At 38.8% G+C, this 20,843-nt stretch overlaps 2 protein-coding genes across 2 annotated transcripts in view; one reads left to right on the top strand and one right to left on the bottom strand.

Annotated features, from left to right (window-relative positions):
* LOC127638274 (BOLA class I histocompatibility antigen, alpha chain BL3-7-like) overlaps window positions 1-20,843 on the top strand; it is a 184,106-nt gene that overhangs the window by 650 nt on the left and 162,613 nt on the right. The window lies entirely within an intron of this gene.
* Window positions 3-20,843, bottom strand: part of LOC127638063 (low-density lipoprotein receptor-related protein 5-like) — a gene marked incomplete at its 3' end in the record, with an annotated part of 82,073 nt that continues 61,232 nt past the window's right edge. The window contains exons 9-15 of the mRNA XM_052119397.1: window positions 6,414-6,630; window positions 5,953-6,242; window positions 4,925-5,151; window positions 3,167-3,351; window positions 2,514-2,837; window positions 1,008-1,204; window positions 3-17 (exon numbers count right to left, since the gene is read on the bottom strand). Of these exons, the coding sequence (XP_051975357.1) occupies window positions 3-17; window positions 1,008-1,204; window positions 2,514-2,837; window positions 3,167-3,351; window positions 4,925-5,151; window positions 5,953-6,242; window positions 6,414-6,630 (1,455 nt within the window). The remainder of the gene's footprint in view (window positions 18-1,007; window positions 1,205-2,513; window positions 2,838-3,166; window positions 3,352-4,924; window positions 5,152-5,952; window positions 6,243-6,413; window positions 6,631-20,843) is intronic.

The following is a 20,843-nucleotide window of genomic DNA, read 5'->3' as shown; positions in this document are numbered from 1 at the left end:
GTCATAACCGTAGATGCCTGAGAAAAAAAAAACAGTAGTATTTAGATACACATCCTGTAATTTATGCATTATTATAGATATATATTACTTACATAATGACTGTGCATCATGTGCTAACATGTATATAGTTTATGCAATATTTTGGATATACATTATTTATATAATTTTAAACATACTGGTGACTTTGCATCATGTGCTCACATATACACTCACTGAGCACTTTATCAGGAACACCTGTACACCTACTTACTCATGCGATTACCTAATCAGCCAATCAAGTGGCAGCAGTGCAATGCATAAAATCACGCAGATAAGGGTCAGGAGCTTCAGTTAATGTTCACATCAACTATCAGAATGGGGAAAAAATTATTCTCAGTGATTGAGCGTGGTATGGCTGTTGGTGCCATACGGGGTGGTTTGAGTATTTCTGTAACTTCTGATCACCTGGGATTTTCATGCGCAACAAGTTTACTCAGAATGGTGGCAAAAACAAAAAACATCCAGTCAATGGCAGTTCTGCAGACGGAAATGCCTTGTTGATGAGAACAGTAAATGGCCAGACTTGTTCGAGCAGACAGAAAGGCTACAGTAACTCGGACAACCACTGCAAAATTGTAGTGAGCAGAAAAGCATCTCAGAATGCACAACAAGTCGAACCTTGAGGCAGAAGGGCTACAAAAGTAGAAGACCATGCCATAGTGTTCCTAATAAATTGCTCAGTGAGTGCATTTACATAATTTATGCAATATATACACATATATATACACACACACATACACATTATATAACTTTAAACATTATGTGACTTTGCATCATGTGTTAACATATATAGACAAACATACATTATAATGAATTAATCACTCAATTTGTACGCAGTAACTACACATTATGTATTTTATAATACACATTTGGCTGGCCAATCAAAAAACCTTTGCATTTTTCAGATTCAATTTCGTAGATACAGTGTTACTGCAAATTTACAGTGTAGTTTTGTTTTTAACAGTGACCTGTGTGCCATCATCTCGGGCCCTGCGGATGTTCTGTCGGCCATCCACCCAGTAGACCAAGCGCTCCAGAGGGTCGAAGCTGATGGCTCGCAGATTCTTCATAACGTGGATGGGCAGAATCATGTCTGGACTCTGTTCTCCCAGGACTACTCGACTGATGGAGCTCTTTTGACTGAAGAGCAGGAAGCTAGAGGGCGCTGTTAAGCAAAGCAACAAGATTGTGAGACTCAGGGATGGAAACTTACTTCATACTGCACATTATACACTGCTTAACATCTTATATTTATAAAAATAGTATGCAAAAGAGAAGGCACTACTCTATGATCAAAGTTTTAAAAAGCAGTATGCCACAGTGTTGTCATGTGACCTCATCAAGTTATGTTAGAGGCTAAATAAAAATGTGTATTTAGCATGATTAGTTCAAAATGTCTTGACTTTTGGCATCCTGATTAAATAATGAATCAAAATAAAGACTTTAAAATGTCTGTAATCATTTTGGATTATTTGTCACAGTGGAAATGGAAGGTAAAGTCATGTAAATATCCATGTGGGACACAGCAATCTGTGTAGTATGCTCTGTCGTATACTGCACATTCTGACAAAAGTACTTGTTCATTCAGGTATTCCATGCATACAGACAATTTGCATAATCTGTCCAGTATAAGTATTATATACTACAGCAATATTAAGAGTAGTATGTTGGTATGCTATTCCAAACATAGCCAGTTAGACAAGCAAAGCAGCAATGGACATTCTGATGCCAGCTCCATTCCTCTTATGTGAAGGTGCAGATCATGACTAACAGCTAACGCAATCATCCAAACTAAGTGCAATCAGGCTTTCCCTCAAGGCCATGGAGGATTGAAGAAACAAGAGGGAGTTTTAAAGAAGGAACACACTAGTGTTGCCAAGACCTCTGTAACCTTGGCCAAATGCTCTCAACGTACTCCCTGGCTCACTCTTTTAATCCTAGTTCTGAAATTTTTAAGCTTATAAGGAATTAAATGCATATGCCTGAGTTTTGCATGGCTGGTAGCCATTGTTTCTAATGGAGTTTCAATCTGCCAATTACATCCTTAAAGGCTATGACTCACTTTAATGTCAGTAAAACCCAATGAACTTTATGGCTGAGGGGCCATAGATTACATTGCCTATAATGTATGCTGAAGTCTGAAAACAATGCATTTTATTCAAGAAATACCTCATAATAAGTCAAACATATTTAATCAAGCAATATAACACAAGGAAGAGTATTTAACAAGAGAACAACAATTCTATAAATAAGAAGTTAATATTGAGCAGCTGGCATTTCAGACACAATATGGCAAGCTATGTTGTTTAATTTTGGACCGCCAACTAATCTAACTAATCTTTGAAAAAGGGCCAAAGGAGGACCAAGCGTTGCGATACAATGTCGCAAACCACAGAATTGGAATTTTACATCAAAACACCTTGAGCCCAACATCTTGCATGTTCCTTCCAAAATGCCTGTGCGCCAATACTCACAGCTGCAGTTGCGTCCGTTTGCCTCTAGGGTGTAGTGAGAAGCACAGCGACACTGGGCTCCAGAGGGTGATGCCAGGCAGAGATGAGTGCAGTTGCCATTGTTCTGCGAACACTCATTGGTGCCATCTTGTCTGGAGGAGTGGAAAACCAGGATATCCATTACGTATTCCAGGTTTCCCTGCACCACTGTGCGGTTCAGCCCAGTACGCTTGTCCGCCCTCTCAATACTGCGCAGGTTCCAATCTGTCCAGTAGATGTAGTCACGATATTGGGTGAGACCAAACGGATTGGGAAGATCGTCGGCCACTATTTCCCTCTGCAAACCTAAGGAAGTTTAGCAACATTTTAGTTTATTACAGGAGGTTGGGTCGTTAAATATTGTAACACAAAGCGATTTAATTTCAATATATGCATTTGGCAGGTGTTAAAAAAAGCCAGAAGCACCTCAATGAATAGAACAGAATGCAGGTGTTTCGAGATAAAAAGCCCAAAATCGTTAGCGCCATGCTCTACCAATTGAGCTACACCTGAATAATATGAGGATTACAATGATAAATATATTTGGATTTCCAGCAATTTAAGAGGCATTCTTGATTAATCATATTAAGGTTTTCAAAACCTTGGACAGAATCACAATTCAAAAATGTTGCCACCTTGCATGTTTGTAGACTCGATCATGCAGGTGTCCAGGTCTGTCCAGTAGAGCCGGTGGTCGATGTAGTCGATTGTGAGTCCATTGGCTCGGCCCACTTTGTCTACCAAAGTTACGATATTACTTCCGTCCATGTATGCACGAGCTATCCTGGGACGACCTCCCCATTCAGTCCAGTACATGTACCTGCAGACCCATATCATTACAACAGATTACTTGACCCCACATCAAACAAAACAACCTGTATTTATTAATTAGGGACAATAAATGTGCCAGATTTATAAAAAATTTAAATAAAAAATAAATAAAAAAAGACAAATGTTCATCTCACATCCTTGGGCAGGTTGTTTAAAAGAAAACTCTGAACCAAAGTAAAATATTCTATACACCATAATTACTTAAAACATAATAACTAAATATTTACATATTTGTATTAATATGTATTAATAATAAATATATAATTATTTGATTTATTATTACTAAATCTTTTCTTATAAACAAATAATGAAATATTTGTATTAATATATTTCATTGTATTATTCCATTTTAAAATACAAATGAGCAAAATACACTAAATTCATTGTTTTTAATAATTTTTAATAAATATTTACATTGTTTTATTTATAGTACATACTGTATTTATTTTTTATTACTCATGTTAGCATAAACTTATTTTAATAAATAGCAAATTTTTAATGGATATTTAAATGATTACGTTATTCAAGGTATTACTATTAAATACATATATTCATAAGTATGGGTTGTTAAACACTACAGATATTACTCTTTCCTCCTATTGGGCAAGCAAGATTTGAAAAGAATGTCTATCCACTCCCTCAACCCGTTCATTTACACCTCTAGGCTTAGAGTCGACAAAGTCAACACCTCTCAGTGTTAAGGTGAGAAGAGACAATGCTGAAGAATGTGTTGGCTAATAGAGACAGCCGTGCTTCAGAAGCCACAGGAATGCCTTCTGGGTGCTGGAGGACATGACTTCACTCCTGTGAGCCACATACAGGGACTGTGGCATGTTGCCACTTGTCTTCTGCCACACATACAACTTGATGCCCTTAGGGAGTGCTGTAATACCAATGACTGGGTGTGGGTTTGAGTGTGTGAGTATGCATGAGTTTTATGCGCCAGATATTAAAAGTAGTGGTAATTATCGATTAGAGGGTTACAGAATGTGAGAGGCATATGGTTAACCAAAACACGAGATGGCGTGCACTACATTGCATGTACAAGATGGCATATTCTAGGTTAGAGGTAATGTGCAATAAATTTAAAAGGCACAGGATAGCTGAAATACTTGGAGCCGAGGACTAGCAGTTAGCACATGTGCTCTAAGCATTTTGAGCCATGGTGCTTGTGCTGGAAACGCATGCTTGAATCTGACCCGCATTGTGTCCTTTATTTCCTGTAATTTGTATATGTTTGTTATCAATAAACTGTCAAAGCCCATTAAACGATAATAAAACAAAAGTGGTGGTTTACATGTCTTTGCTGATTTAGATGGTCTCTCAGTCTGACCAGCAGACAAGTGCACTCCAAACCATCAAATTAGACCAGCCTGACCAGTGAAAACAAGCTCACTGGCCAGCTAACACCAGTATACCACCTTATTTTGGATCAAGATGGCTTTACAGCAGGCAAGTATAGCTAAAATAAATATCTCCTGCACCAATAAGTAATTTGTTGAATTGAAAATGTAAGATTAGTTGAGAAGGCATGTAATACATTGTGAAGCCAGTGGTCCTACCCATTAGCTGGGTCCAGAGCAAGAGAGCGAGGGTTGTCCAGATCTTTGCACACCAACACTTGTCGGTACTGGCCATCCAGGCGAGCCACCTCAATGCGGTTGGTGCCAGTATCAGCCCAGTAGAGGTTTCGACCCATCCAGTCCACGGCCATGCCCTCAGGATAGTCCAAACCAAACTCAATCACTGGTTCAACAAAACTGCCATTCATGAAGGATCTGCTTATAGTCTAAAAGAAAAACAATCAAGTAAGCCACAAAATGCTAATGCAAAAACCATTAAAGACCCATTAAATGGCTTGACGAGAACAATTTTCTTTTATGGTGTTGATGCAATTCCTATTTTCCTATCAGAGGCAAGTGGTATAAGTTCTAGAGTGCATGTGATTGGAGAAATAATTGGGCATGCCCCTGAGTGCAAGATGAGTCATCAAAAATCTGGATCAGTTTTCCCAGAAAAGAAAGACTGTACATATTAAATGCATTTAAAACATATGCAAAACATTTATTATGTTGACTTTTAAGAGTACACTAGCAAATGCTGTAGAAGGCCTCAAAGCTATCAGACATGGACTAAAAGACACAAAACTCCATTGGGTCTTTAATGCCGCTTCGTATCTGAAAATTCACTGAAAAACATGACATTTTTAAAGATTATCTAGCCTTTTGAGTGGTTAAATGTCCACACGATACTTGAAGAATTGCACTGGTTGACTCTTTTAAACTTTTCAGAGCTATTGAGATCAAACATGTTGGACTTTGCTGCATATATTCGAATCTACTAAAAGACAGTGGAATCTTTTTTTATTGATATTTTATATCTGAGCCCAACAGCTGCTTTGGGTTAGACGCTGATGGGATTGCTTTATCATCATCCAATCCGGAATTAAAAATCAGTGATTCAAATTTTTGTAATCCCCAGTTCATTATTACTTTGAGGTACACGAGTAATTCTGAAAATCAAAACCTGAAAGTGTAGTGTGCAATCTCTTTGATGTTTCCCTTATCCCAGCAAATATCTAATTTTGTACCTTGGTGCTGACATCAGTCCAGTAGATTCTGTTCTCTAAAACATCAAAGTCAAGTGCGGAGGCCTCCTTGACCCCAGTGAGCGGAATGGGCACATCGTTGCTGTTGGTGCCCAGTGAGATGCTGCGGATGTCAGCGCGGTTGGTGAAGAGCAGGAAGGCCTCTGGCACCACACACGTCCTTAAGTCACTCAGAAGCTCTAGGCCCATTGGGCAGGCACAGCTCAGACCTTGAGGTCGATGGAAACACAGATGACTGCAGCCGCCATTGTTTTCTGCACAGCCATTGGTGCCTGAAAACACACAAAAGCCATACATGTATCAGCTTTATGGACAGGCACTGATTTCATAGCCTTATAACCAGGCCTAGATTGAACCTGGAGGCTTGTTTTCACATTCTGCAGAATGGATTTACCCCATTACACAAGGATAGGCTTAACAGATCTGAAAGTGAAGGATCTTACCAGAAGTTTCTGTGACTTTCGTGGCTTTGAGACCCATGAGGTCAGGAAGCTGCTCGACGATGACCTCACGGGTGGCGTTGGTGATGTGAACTCTTTCTATGCTCCTCCTCTGCCAGTCTGTCCAGTAGATATATTCTCCCAGCAGTGTGAACCCAAAGATATGAGGCAGTTTGTCCTCTAGAATGGTCATCCTATTAGTGCCATCTACATGCATTACCTGTGAATAAAATGGGAATGCTATGAGGGCTGGGTAAAAACAGAAATGATGTGCAAAACTACATATTTAAAAAAAATCGACTAGTCAGTGAGTTGCCTGAATGACAAATCGACTACGCGGTCTTAAGAAAATCTTGAATAATCAGGGACTTTTTGAGTTCATCTGATTGCAATACGCATTTCTTAGCAGGTGTGAACATAAGACATGTTCTTGCATACAAATCAGTTTAGGGCTGGGGCATACTTAATTTTTCCACTTGGTGTTTCACCTGACGCACTTTCAAAATATACTCAGACACATTCAACGCATGCACACTGCAACTGCTTTGTGATACTCTTTCTTACATTAAATGGCAGGTGCAAGCGTAGATGACACGTACAGACATGTACTGTCCATGTGTCTAGAAAAACAGTCAACCATCGTGACCCACACCTAACAGAAATACACATTAACAAACATTCAGCAAAAGCACAAATACACCGTCTATATCCTGATTGTATCTATTTTGTATTTATAGCTAAAATGATTGACTTTCGTAGGTGGTCAGATCAAATAATTGTAATTAACAGCTCAAAACAGGAAACAAATGGCAAATGAGCAAATCAGCCTGGATCTGTTTATGCTCGCCAAACAGATGTACACCACATGCACCATTGGATCTACAAATGTTCAGATATTTGAACTGCCATAATTGCAGTATCCTAATCCAAACCAGCTAGGATTTCCCAATTGTGGAAAAAAGCAACAAAATATGAAACTGCCAGAAGTGTAGCTATTTTAAGTCATTACAGAGTACGCAAGCTCGAGCATGACTTTGAATCTTTCCGTTTAAAATGAACAGAGTTTTTGTTTTCACTAAAGGAAGGCTACACAATAATCCAGCCAAGTATATCATATTTGAATGAGTGAACGTGACAAAATAAGGGTAGCATTACAGGAGGAAAATAAAGTGAACTTATATAGGGAGTGGAGCCAGGACATGTCTGAGTCTTAAAAAAGAAAGAGAGAGAGAGAGAGAGAGAGAGAGAGAGAGAGAGAGAGAGACAGAGAGAGATGGAGTGAGTGACAGACAAGAGGTTGAAACCAAGTGGGTTGCTGGGAAATGGGTTTGTTTCTGAAAAGGTTGCAATTACTGTTTCTGGAAACCGTCCTGACATTACTACTTCTCAAAACACGCCTCTAGAAATAGACAGCTTTCCATTTTTCACATTTGGCGAATGGGTGTCAGTTGCAGTAAATGCTACCATCTAATAAAATACATTTTGGAAAATGCTGGAAACCAGTGAAAAAATTAAATGTAAAACCTCAAAAGAGAGCTACCAGCTTCATCCAACCAAATTACAAAGGCCTGCAACTGATCAACAACAGATTGGGTTCAAATGTGCGCCAAATGGGTTTTCGATGGGTGTCTTTTTCCAGTATTCTACAGCAATTCTGACTCTGAATTTTAATGGGATGTCCCAGATTTGAAGCTTTTGTAAAATGCAGATATTCAATATTAATGTGGCAAGCTGCTATGATGCTTGGCAACAATAAACAGCCTATATTTTGGATTATGAACTGCAATTTTACTTGGCAGAATAATGGTTTAATCTGATTATTACTATTAATAAATGTAACTATTTATTGAAGAGTGGTGTCTTCCGCGATATTTAACTCTCCTGAAAAATATCTTAAAAGCAACCTAAGCTGGTTTGGTTGTCTCCAAGCCAAGTCAAGCTGGTGTACAGCTGGTTTAGCTGACAAGTCCCCAAAACCTCGTTAAATCAGCAAATCAGACCAGCCCTACCAGACTGGATGAGACCAGCAGACCATCTTAGGCTGTTTTAAGCAGTTATTTTTCAGTATGGAAAAGTAATAAGCCACTCAAGGCTGTGCGGTAGTGATTTTACCACAGAAAACACCCCTTGCTCATGGTAATATAACTAATGCACAGCCTCAAGTGGCTTATTGCTTTATTTCACCACTTTCAGTGAAGTTTTGTAAGATAAGAGCATTGCTGGTTTATTTCTTCTGTGTAATGCATACACAAGTCACCATGATGTCATTACTGGAAAGCATCCATGTTTTTTTATGCTGCAAAAGCCGTTGGGAGATTTTGACACTCTATTCCTGTGCAATTAGAAACTGAGAAATGCAGAAGATTCAGTGTTTGTTTTTTTTTTTTTTTTTACTATTTTAACTGCCTGCAGCCAGATGCCTTTGTTTGCCGAATGGAACCCATGACAGTGTACTCAATCATGTCTTCTCCATGAATGATGAATAAGATTATAAACGCTCAAACGAGCAGGTCAAGACTGAGTGGCAGGCGTATTAATGCAGCATATTGTTTCTAGGTAAAGTAGCTCTTTAAACAAAGACTTCCTTTGCACTGTCGTTCCCAACCCCAAGTCCTTCCTGTGTGGACTGGTTGGGGTGGTGGTGGTGGGGGGTTACTGGGGCGGTTGCCAGCAACTGCCTGAAAGGGGTGTCCACCTGATTTATTTCTGTAATTTAGGCCTGTGCTTCCTATAGCCTGCGGAGTGGCGAAAAAAGTATGAAGAAACAGAATTTATTTTAAATTAGCACCTTCCTAGTTAAGTATCTTCAAGAATCTAGAATAGGGGTTGCAACCTTTTTGACATGGAGTGCCTTTTTTATTTTCCTGGTCAATTCTATTTCCAGCTTTAATTTATATTTGAATAGACTCTGATTTTTGAACTCCACAATGTAGGTTTATGTTTTCTCTTTTAATCCTTTAATGTAATTTTGAGTGTGACTATGGTTTAAGGAGGGTGTACCTGTATGCTGGGTTGGAAATCTCAAAGATTAATAGTGGTGTTTTCCTTACTACATTATGTGTTGTTCTGAATGCAAAAAGAAAGAAAGGAAACACTGAATGTAGGCTGTCATCCGCACAGTCTGACCGCAGTAATGCGGGTGCGTTTACTTGCATGATTATCCAAACGTGAAGCACTGCTGGCTCATGATGCGTGAATGGCTTGCACGTGCTGCACAAATCTGTTGGGTATAATGCAGTCTTGTCACATTGTAACTTTTTGTTTAGACTCACATTCAGCTCAGGAAAACATGCTGCATGATCACGAGGAAGGTTTACTTCAAGATGTAGACAGTAATGCAGGTGCAGAATATATACAAATAAAATAGTCTACTCCACTTTCGCCATTGCTGGCGTGCAAGTGATTACTCCAATGCTGGCACATGTGCCATAGGTTGCAACCCCTGGTCTAGAAGAATCTTATGGGGAGGAAACTGGTACATATGGCTCTGAGGTGGAAAAGGGATTAGGCAAATGCTATGTTTGAAATAGCATAATTCCATACTACCTGCACTGTTTTAGAAGAATGTAGTATACTGAATTATGTAATGTATACTGCACAGTATGCATTATATTAGCATTCAATTCTAAGCATAGACAAACGGTGGTCGAGTTCGGAATGGCATACTACCATACTACTCTTACTATTTCTGCCTAAGACATATATGGCAGAAGTAGTAAGAGTAGTATGGTGGTATACCACCAGCCAGTGTCTTTAAAGTGGATTTGATGGCTTGTTCTGTGTTTTAGCGCTGGGCCCAGGCGACTTGGGGAGGCATGTGGAGAAGGGCAGGGATGGGAAATAAGTTTAAGCTGTTGTGAAAGCCTCCTCTTTCCTCAAAGTCTGAGACAGCGGAGGCGCTGACGATCTGGAGAAATACTAACAGACAGTGGGTTGAAACCACAATGGTGCATTTTTCTTACACTCCTCCTAACACATAGATGTCTCAAGGGCTTAAACTGGGTGCCTTCTTGAGGGCTACAGACTTTTCTCAACCTCTGAGAAAGGTTAGGAACCTACATACTAATTCATTATCTAACGAACCATGATGAGCTGGGCCGGCACATAATGTACATAGAAATTACCATGGTATTACAATGGGTTTTTGGACACTACCATGGGGGTAAAAATGTTTTTCTCTAAAGAACCTTAGAAAAATATTACTCTGTCAATAAAGTACCTTGGTGTATAATGCAAACACTAAGAAATATATCAAAGTCCAATGGTATTACCATCAGATACCAGCATGAACCATGATACCATCTGCCAAAGTACTTGTTTTGTTAGGGATGTGATAACAACATGCGTTTCAAGCTGCCTCCTGTCTCCAGAAATGGTCGCAACAGGGTTTTCAACAGAGGAGGGGCCCCTGACAACAAAAGTGCTTGGTTTTCCCCACCTCCTTCACACAGCCTGGTAAAGTCGCTGTACCACAATGACAAAGAGCGTTGGGGGGGTGACGTGCCACATGACGTGAAAAAAAAAAGGGTTCTTCTACAGCACCAATGCCAAGTTGAAAAAATGTACAGGCTTGTGGACCTTGCACCTTGGCATCTTGCCTGGTATTTTACGTATCAAACAATTCTATGTCAAGTTCCTGCTGACAAGAAAGTAGTTTAAACCAACCCTGGATCATTCTGGTCTGTTTTGCTGATTTAAAGTAATTACAGCAAAAAGAGCCAAGACCAGCTTGGCCAGGTATGGAGACCAAATTAAACCATCTAACACCAGCTTGGCCAGGCTGGGGACCAGTTTATACCAGCTAAGACCAGCAAACCATCTTATAGTTTAATAGATAGATATATAGATATAGATATAGTTTAAACAGTCTTAAACATGCAATGTATTCTTTTCTCAAACATTCTTCTGGAAAACAAAAAACTAAAAAAATGGGATTTGGACCAATGTTTCCATGACTGCCTTAGAGTGAGGTAGGAATTCTTTCCACTTGTGTAACCAGGAGTTTTATTGGATGGCATACCTTGATGACATCTGTTTCCCCTTTTCTGCTTAGTGTTGGACATTGTTCCTCTTGCACTGACCCCTCCTGTCCACTCCACCACTGCATTTCAGCAGCATTTTTTAAATCGCGTTCTACGAAATTGAACTTGCTTGGTTGTATCAGGGGAACTTCAGTGAACAGGAAAGGGTGGAGTGCTACAAAACAGATTCTTTGTCTTGAAACTTTGCTGACGTGTCACAAAAGTGCATAGAGTGGCCCCAATACATCCAGTCCAGTTTCCAAATGCTTTTTGGGACCATGTTCACTTTACATTTTGGCTTTGCTCTCCTTTGCTTTGTCAAGAGATTAATTATCAGATTATCAATATTGAGACCTCAAGATTCCAGCAAGGTCTCTCCAGGTTAAGTCTTTTTACTAGGGGGATGGGAGAGTAAAATGAGGGGAAACCGAGGGGGGAAGGTTAGGCCCATAGAAACGCATGGTTGCCAATGCACAGAGAGGCCTCTGTGTGTTTAAGGAGCGGGCAGCTGCCGAACCCTAGCAAACCAGAGCAGGTCTTGGAGGTCACAAAAACACACAATATCAAACTCTGAGGGAACTGCAGATCCACACTTTAGATTCATTGATAAAAATCAGCAGAATAAGTACCATAGTTCCACCAATATAGAAGAGTTACTACTTATGAGTCAGTACATTTACATGCACAATAATAATCACCCTACAGCGTGCTTTTGGGCAGTCGAGTTATGGTACTCATCTGTCTGGCAAAGTGTATAGACAAAATATGCAATCAAATATTAGAAGGACACCAGATATGCAGGGTTTAATCTGTCCACATCACCTCTGTCTTTCGGAAGACGCACAAAATGCAGAGACCAATTGTGATCCGATTATGTGCACATGCAGGACGAAGCCGAGATTAAATCTCACTATTTAGGGCTGTTATTCCGACTTCGCAAAAATCAGATTTCCAATGGACTAAAGAGTTAAACTCGAGCCAGCTACTAAATTGTAGCACAAAAACATGTACTTTGATGGTCCCTCTGTCAACAGGGGTCTTTCTACTGGCATAAAAAAATGCTATTCAATTTTTAGAGAGACAATTAGACATGGCTATCAAAACTGAAAGAGGGTGTGTCTTCTTTCTCTTTGGCTGGCTTTTTTCCGCTTCGCTGAGAATTATGCCTTGAGAATATGGAGTACAAACCCTATTTTTAATGAGGGAGAACGCAACAAAATGTACAAAAGAAAGCCCTGAAAAAGTCTCATCAATTTCGACAAAAAGTCAAGACACTGTGGGCTTTTATAAAAGCCAGATTGTTAAAAGTGTCCCGGCACCAGGGTGCCAAGCAAATTCAATATAAAGGCGAGCGAGGTGACAGCATGGCCTCCTTAAACATAGAGCTGAGGCAAAAGAGAGAGACAATAGACACAACTAAATGAAGGCTGAGCTAATCAAAAAAGCATTTCTCTCTTTAGAAAAGAGATGTCAAAACTCAAAGGTTAATGTTCACAAGCTGTTTTATGAATCGTGCTGGATTTCTGTATTTTTCAATATGTGGTTGTGCAATTTAGACCATTAAGTGTCCAAAAATATTTTGGGGCCCACTGTATATCCCTGAATTAATTTGTTTTGGACTTACCTCGTCATGTATGTGGAATTAATGTGCATGTTCATGCATCAAACTGACTGGATGGGAACGTGAAACCTTGTGCACAGAATGTACACGTAAAATCTGCATTTCGATGCCAAATCCCTGAGGAGCAACCTGACATACTTTTTCAATTACCTAAGTCAAGAATATAATCCTGCAAAATAACCTCCCATTTCTGTGTGGGCTTTGAAATATCATACGATTTCACCTGAGGTTTGGCCGGCTCTTCTGATGGGCCGGCTGAGCTGTGGGTGATATTATCTTTTTTATCTGTTGTTTGCTTGTGTAGGCCAAGGACAACACTGCCTTAATTCAAACAGAATGACTGGCTGGTCTACTTTTCTTTTTACCCATGAGTTCAACCCTCGTGCTTTGTCATTCCACTCCGTGCTGCGTTTGCACTTCCTCGTACTTTGAGCTCTGGAAGGCACATGCCGAGAAATTTCCCAATGAGAAACGCTGGCGGATCAAAAAGTAAGTGAAAGATTCAGTGATGAGACTTGACGGTTGTGAAATTGCTAAAATATTGACTCATGTTCTAGCAGGTCATCTGCATGCAGATGGCTCCCATGAGCTCCTAGAGCCCTGAGAGGGAAACTTTCATTCCCATGGCCTTGACTGAGAGCATACAGCCGAAATTACCATACCAGTATGGTAAACAATGGAAAAATAGCTGTCGCAAATATTTATATGAGCCATAATTTTTGCATGACTTGAGAGATAAGTGGTATTTAAATGAGGATGACAATGGCGATAATTACACTGCAAAAAATAATTTCCAGTAAAACGTCTAAATATTTTACCTAATATGGCAAATTGTTTTAAGCATAAAATTTACAAAATGTAGCTAGATTTAAGTTTACATGCAGATTACGGAGAACTTTAATTTATCGTTAGAATTGAACAAAATATCATTACTGAGCCAGTACATAAATTCTGTGTTCAAAACGGCTTTCTTGTCTTTTCCCCTGAATCACTACAGTAAATCATTATACATTCAGAACTGTTGGGTTCAATTTGCCGGGAAACTTCAAGCAAATTCATGGGTTCGATTTAGGAAAACGACATATTGACATAATATATACCTTGCACTGTACTTTAAGTTGAATAAAAGTATCTGTCAAATGCATCAATCTAAACACATTTTCAATTTCTAAACTATGACACTTTTAAATTGCATGATTGTTCAAAACACAAGTTCCAAAATGTTTGCTATATGACAACATGGCCAGCTATTTTATTGTGAATGCAGATCAATTGTTGTTAACATAGTTGAGCCAATCAAACAAAAAAAAAAAAATATTATTTAGTTTAACAGCAAAACATCAGCAAAAATGAGTCATGAGAAAATATTTAATTTGCACTTCATACTTTTGGATTTCACTGGCACATCTCTGTATTTAAGGAAACATTTTGATAAACCTCATAAAAGAGCTTGTATCCTGTTTACTCTTTTCATAAACAGGCCAACATAAGTAAATACATCAACGTCCAGTGGATATCTGAAATGGCTTTCAGACGAATCAACCAATGTCTGGGAGAAAACTCACATGCCCAGACAGAGCTCTTATGTTTTAACAGTAAGATGAGAAGGTCAGACAGTTGAGAGAAAAGTAGTCATCATACCTAAACAGTCATAAATGCTGTATTGAAGTTTAAGTGTGATGACAATAAAGCAATGAAAATAATAAAATTAATCAAATTCTGTTTGCTCCGAGCAGACCACACAATAAAACTTTTCAAAGACTGAAATAATGAACATACAGTTGAAGACAGACGTTTACCTACACCTTAGCCAAATACATTTAAACTCAGTTTTTCACAATCCCTGACATTTAATCATAGAAAACATTCCCTGTCTTAGGTCAGTTAGGATTACTACTCTATTTTAAAAATGTGAAATGTCAGAATATTAGTAGAGAGAATTATTTATTTCAGCTTTTATTTCTTTCATCACAATCCCAGTGGATCAGAAGTTTACATACACTTTGTTAGTATTTGGTAGCATTGCCTTTAAATTGCTTAACTTGGGTAAAAACATTTTAGGCAGCCTTCCACAAGCTTCTCACAATAAGTTGCTGGAATTTTGGCCCATTCCTCTAGACAGAACTGGTGTAACTGAGTCAGGTTTGTAGACATCCTTGCTCGCACATGCCTTTTAAGTTCTGCCCACAAACTTTCTATCAGACTGAGGTCAGGAATTTGTGATGGCCACTTCAATATCTTCACTTTGTTGTCCTTAAGCCATCTTTCCACAAATGTGGAGGTATACTTTGGGTCATTGTCCATTTGGAAGACACATTTGCGGTAGAGTTTTAACTTCCTGGCTGATGTCTTCAGATTTTGCTTCAACATATCCACATCATTTTCCTTCCTAATGATGTCATCTACTTTGTGAAGTGCACCAGTCCCTCCTGCTGCAAAGCACCACCACAACACGATGATGCCATCCCAATGCTTCACAGTTGGGATGGTGTTCATCGGCTTGCAAGCCTCACCCTTTATCCTCCAAACATAATGATGGTCATTATGGCCAAACGGTTCGATTTCTGTATCATCAGACCAGAGGACATTTCCCCAAAAGTAAGATCTTTGTCCTCATGTGCATTTGCAAACTGTTTTATAGTGGTTTTGTAGCAGTGGCTTTTTCCTTGCTGAGCAGCATTTCAGGTTATGTCGATATAGGACTTGTTTTACTGTGGATATAGATACTGCTGTTTCCTCCAGCATATTCACAAGGTCCTTTGCTGTTGTTCTGGGATTGATTTGCACTTTTCGCACCAAACTACGTTCATCTCTAGGAGACAGAATGCATTTCCTTCCTGAGTGGTATGATGGTAGCATGTTCTATAGTTTATACTTGCGCACTATTGTTTTTACAGATTAACGTCGTACCTTCAGGTGTTTGGAAATTGCTCCCAATGATGAACCAGACTATTTTTTTTTCTTGGCTCTTGGCTGATCCACTGGATTTGTGATATAGTCAATTAAAAGTGAAACAATCTGTCCGTAAACAATTGTTTGGAAAAATTACTTGTGTCATGCTAGTCCTAAACGACTTGCCAAAGCTATAGCTTGCTCATAAAAAAACTGTAGAGTGGTTAAAATGAGTATATATACACTCATTAAATGAGTTATAATGACTTCAACCAAAGTGTATGTAAACCTCTGACTTCAACTGTGTATCTCTCTCTCTTTCGCTCTCTCTCTCCCTCTTGTAATCAAAACAAAAATGAAAACAAAAGTTTTTATGAAATTTAAACATTAAAGATGTAAAAATGCATTGCAATTTTTTGATCTGACCATGAAAAGTCAATGCAACTATCACAAAATTTAATCAACTCCAATTATTTCAATAATACCTAATTAAATACACATTCAATCCTTTTCCAAAATTTACACTGGTGGGCCCATGACAAAAAATTAAATTGTGAAAATATTAATAACCAACACGAAATGGGTATAGTTTGAAAGCTTAGAATCTCTACTTTCCAATGCATACAGGCATTATGACCAAAACTGAAGAACTTTGAATTTTGCTGACAAATGATGAGTGTTCTGTTTTGATAATTTATAAAACCGAATATAAAAACATATTATTGCAATCTGTCAAAACATCAAACTCATCAAACCGCCATGTGCCATATGTTGTTGGAAAGCACTCAAAGAGCAGAATACAACCAGCTGATTTGTTTTACTCACAGACAAAAATATAGCGAGTAATAGCCAAGTACATGTCTTTGACAATTATGTTGGTGTTGCTCATATGCCACGTTTTCACTTATAACTTCACGAACGGAACATAAAATATCACATACCATTACTTAGAGTAGAAGATATCTTTCAAACGAGCCCACACACATGGTACTCAGATGAATAGATCATTAGATATTCCACATAAAGCACAATGTTACATATGGCCATCAGGAGATGGCATAAAGTAAATGACAAACTCGATGCAGACTCATTGAGTCAAAAGGCACTCATACTGTGAAATCTAATTATTAAAATTATGTCTGCATGCTATGCAAACCTTTAGTCGTTGTTGTGTTTGCATGTGTAATTTTTTGTCGAGTTAGAAGCCTGAAAATAATAAATGATTCCAAAATAATCGAAACAAAAACGTGACCAAATTTTAGATTTCATGATGCATTGCTTTGTTTAGTGAAGAATAGAATTTAAGCTCTGATCAAGCTTGTATTGAAGATCCAAGATTGTGGAAAAAGCCATTTCAGTTTGACAGCAATTAGGAATGCAGTGAAACTGGATTTCCCCAGAAATTCTCCTTTGTCTATGGATGCCTATGTCAGAGGGTTAAAGCAAAAGCAAGCACTTTTAAACCATTAATATTTTATAGTTTTACTAAAGGTTGACTTTTTTCAGCTTTTGGTTGCCTGATAAAGCATCACTTTCACAAACCCTTGCACTCTCTATAAGTCCTCACTATGCACCATCCCCTTTGAAATCAGTGGAACTGCAGCGTACTCTGATGTAACAAATTAAATCGGCAGCCTAAATCTCACATTCATCTGCTTGCAATAGTGTGCAACTCTTCCTGGGACATCCAGCGGTTTGTCTAACCCTACTAGAAAGGTACAAGTTGAAATTGGCTGTAAATTCGGAAACATATGGGATGCATTGAAAGCAGATGAGTCAACAGCTGTCGGTGACTCCTTACCGCAACACTGCTGCTGCAAAAATTGAATTGCTTTAACTAAATTAAAGTTAAAAATCCACAATTATCTCCAGATCATTAGTGGAGAGCTGGTGACTACCCCTTCACCACTCGCTCTCTGACAAATGTGGGACAGTGGCTCTCATCCCTCAGGAAATGAGACCAACTGTGGTGGCAAAATTCAAGTTATAGGACAGGAATGACTAGGTTAGCTGAGTGAAACCAGACAGAGGGTGCCAGATGTCACACTTTACAAAGTTTAAAGGATTTTGAGCTTTCTTTCTGTATGGCTTTCTTTAGAGGAACACTAAAGGAGGAATTTCAAAGAATGCGTTGGTATCGATTCATTCAGAAGATCTGACTCAAAGTGATTCATTTACTAATTGAAAGTCGTCAATTCTCTTGAACGCTCATGAAAAAATGACCTACATTGATCAAAATGTCTCCTTTTGTGTTTTGCAGTAGAAAGAAAGCCATTCAGGTTTGGAACAAAAAGAGAGCGACTATGATTAAATAACTTTTATTTTTGGGTAAACAATTCCTTTAAGGCTCACTTGTAAAGTGAGAGAAAGACTGTAAAGGAGTTCAACCAATCATGGAGGTCCAAAAGGAGCAGATTTAGTGAGCGTTAAAGTCATGAAACAACTGTAAAACCAGCGCTGTACTCCAAACAAATGCTAATTGATCTATTTTGAAAGAATTGACTTGATGGTCTTTTAATCTAACAATGTTTTTTACTTTTCCTCCCATTTAAATGCACTTAAAAACACTTGCAACATGTTATCTTCTAATTTATCACGCTAAAGAATCATCTCAAGAGCCTTTTTTGATGTTCGTCAAACCGCAACAAATGCCCGCTCTCCTTTAAAACTCTTCAATTGGAGAGTATTTATTTTCTCAAAAATCAGTATAAAACTGCTCAAGTGAAAGAATTGCTGGATTGTGTGTACAGCGCTGGCCGCAGGAGATGGAAAATATTACGAAAGTCAGGTGTCTTTTATACCCCTATAATTCAAGACAAACCGTATATCCTTGGAGCCTGAAACATCAAAGTTTAAGACCTCATAGTGAAACAGCCAGCAAAAGCAACAAACTGTTACCAGGCAATTAACTATAGTGCTGTTTGGCTTGGACTACCACTGTCTGGATTTGGCCCACTTTAACAAAACATGACTTTGAAAGAGCTGCAAAAATGTAATTTGAACAAATTCAAGTGAGAAAGTGAAAGCAGAGATTACTCATTTACCTTACCTACGAAGACAGCAGTGGTTGTATGTTACTGTTGTGGTCCTCGGTGTAAAGACATGGCATTCAAATAAAAATGGCATTTGTTCTCAAATCGGATGAATAATCATTTCGACCAAACAGAAATGTGTTTGTCATATAAAATGTTCATCATTGTGATACTCATTACGTTATATCACCAACAAAATAGTATTGGATACACAGTGCAGTCAGAAATTATTCAGATACCTTCATTTGTTCACATTTTGTTGATACATCCTTGTGCTAAAATGCTTTAAATTATTATTTTTTTCACTTCAATTTACACTCCATACCCCATAAAGACAAAGCAAAAAACAGATTTTTGATAGCTTTGGAAATGTATTAAAAATAAAAAACTGAAACATCACATTGACGTAAGTATTCTGACCCTTAACTCAGTACTTCCTTGAAGCACCTTTGGCAGCGATTACAGCCTCAAGTCTTATTGGGTATGATGCAACAAGCTTTGCACACCTGGATTTGGGCATTTTTGCCATTCTTCTCTGCAGATTGGATGGGGACCGTCAGTGGACAGGCATTTTCAGGTCTCTCCAGAGATGTTCGATTGGGTTCAAGTCTGGTATCTGGCTGGGCCACTCAAGGACATTCACAGAGTTGTCCCTAAGCCACTCTTGCATTGTCTTGGCTGTGTGCTTAGGGTCATTGTCCTGTTTGGAGGTGAACTTTCGGCCCGGTCTGAGGTCCTGAGTGCTCTGGACCAGGTTTTCATTAAGGATATCTCTGTATTTTGCTGCGTTCAGCTTTCCTTCAACCCTGACCAATACCCCAGTCCCTGCCGCTGAAAAACACCCCCACAGCATTATGCTACCACCCCCATTCTTTACCGTTGGGATGCTATTGTGCAGGTGATGAGCGGTGCCTGGTTTCCTCCAGACATGATGTTTGGAATTGAGGCCAAACAGTTCAATCTTCATTTCAGACCAGAGAATCTTTGTTCTCACAGCCTGAGAGACCTTTAGGTGCTTTTTGATGTGTCTAGCTCTAAGGAGAAGCTTCTGTCTGGCCAATCTGCCATAAAGTCCAGACCGGTGGAGTGTTGCAGTGATGGTTGTCCTTCTGCAAGTTTCTCCCATCTCCACACATGATCTCTTGTGCTCAACTAGAATGACCATTGGGTTCTTGGTCACCTCCCTTACCAAGGCCCTTCTCCCCTGGCCAGCTCTAGGAAGACACCTGGTTGTTCCAAACTTCATCCATGTAAGAATTATGAAGGTCACTGTGCTCTTGGGAACCTTTAATGCAGCCTAAATGCTTTTTGTAGCCTTCCCCAGATCTGTTCCTTGACACAATCCGGTCTCTGAGCTCTGCAGGCAGTTCATTTGATCTCATGGCTTGGTGCTTGCTCTGATATACATTTTCAGCTGTGAGACCTTATATAAACAGGTGTGTGTGCCTTTCCATTATCATGTCTGATCAATTTAATTTGCCACAGGTGGATTACAAGTGTAGAAACATTTCAAAGATGATCCAGAGAAATGGGATGCACCTGAGCTAAATTTCAAGAGTTATAGCAAAGGGTCTGAATACTTATGTCAATGTAATATTTCAATTTGTTCTTTTAAAAATGTAAGTTATCAAAAATCAGTTTTTTTTGCTTTGTCATTATGGGGTATGAAATGAAGATTGATGTGAAAAAAAATAAAATAATTTAAAACATTTTCACAAGGCTGCAACATAACAAAATGGGAAAAATGAACAATGCTGTTCGACTAAGGCTCTGATTATGTTTAGCACCTCCTGTGTTACAGGTTTGGAACAACATTGTAGTGATTATATTTCACATTTTGGGGTGAACTATCCCAGTTATAGTACAA

The sequence above is a fragment of the Xyrauchen texanus genome, chromosome 46 (genome assembly GCF_025860055.1).
Source record: "Xyrauchen texanus isolate HMW12.3.18 chromosome 46, RBS_HiC_50CHRs, whole genome shotgun sequence".
Taxonomy (NCBI): Eukaryota; Metazoa; Chordata; class Actinopteri; order Cypriniformes; family Catostomidae; genus Xyrauchen; species Xyrauchen texanus.
Note: the sequence above shows the minus strand (reverse complement) of the source record. Positions and strands in the feature narration are given on the sequence as shown.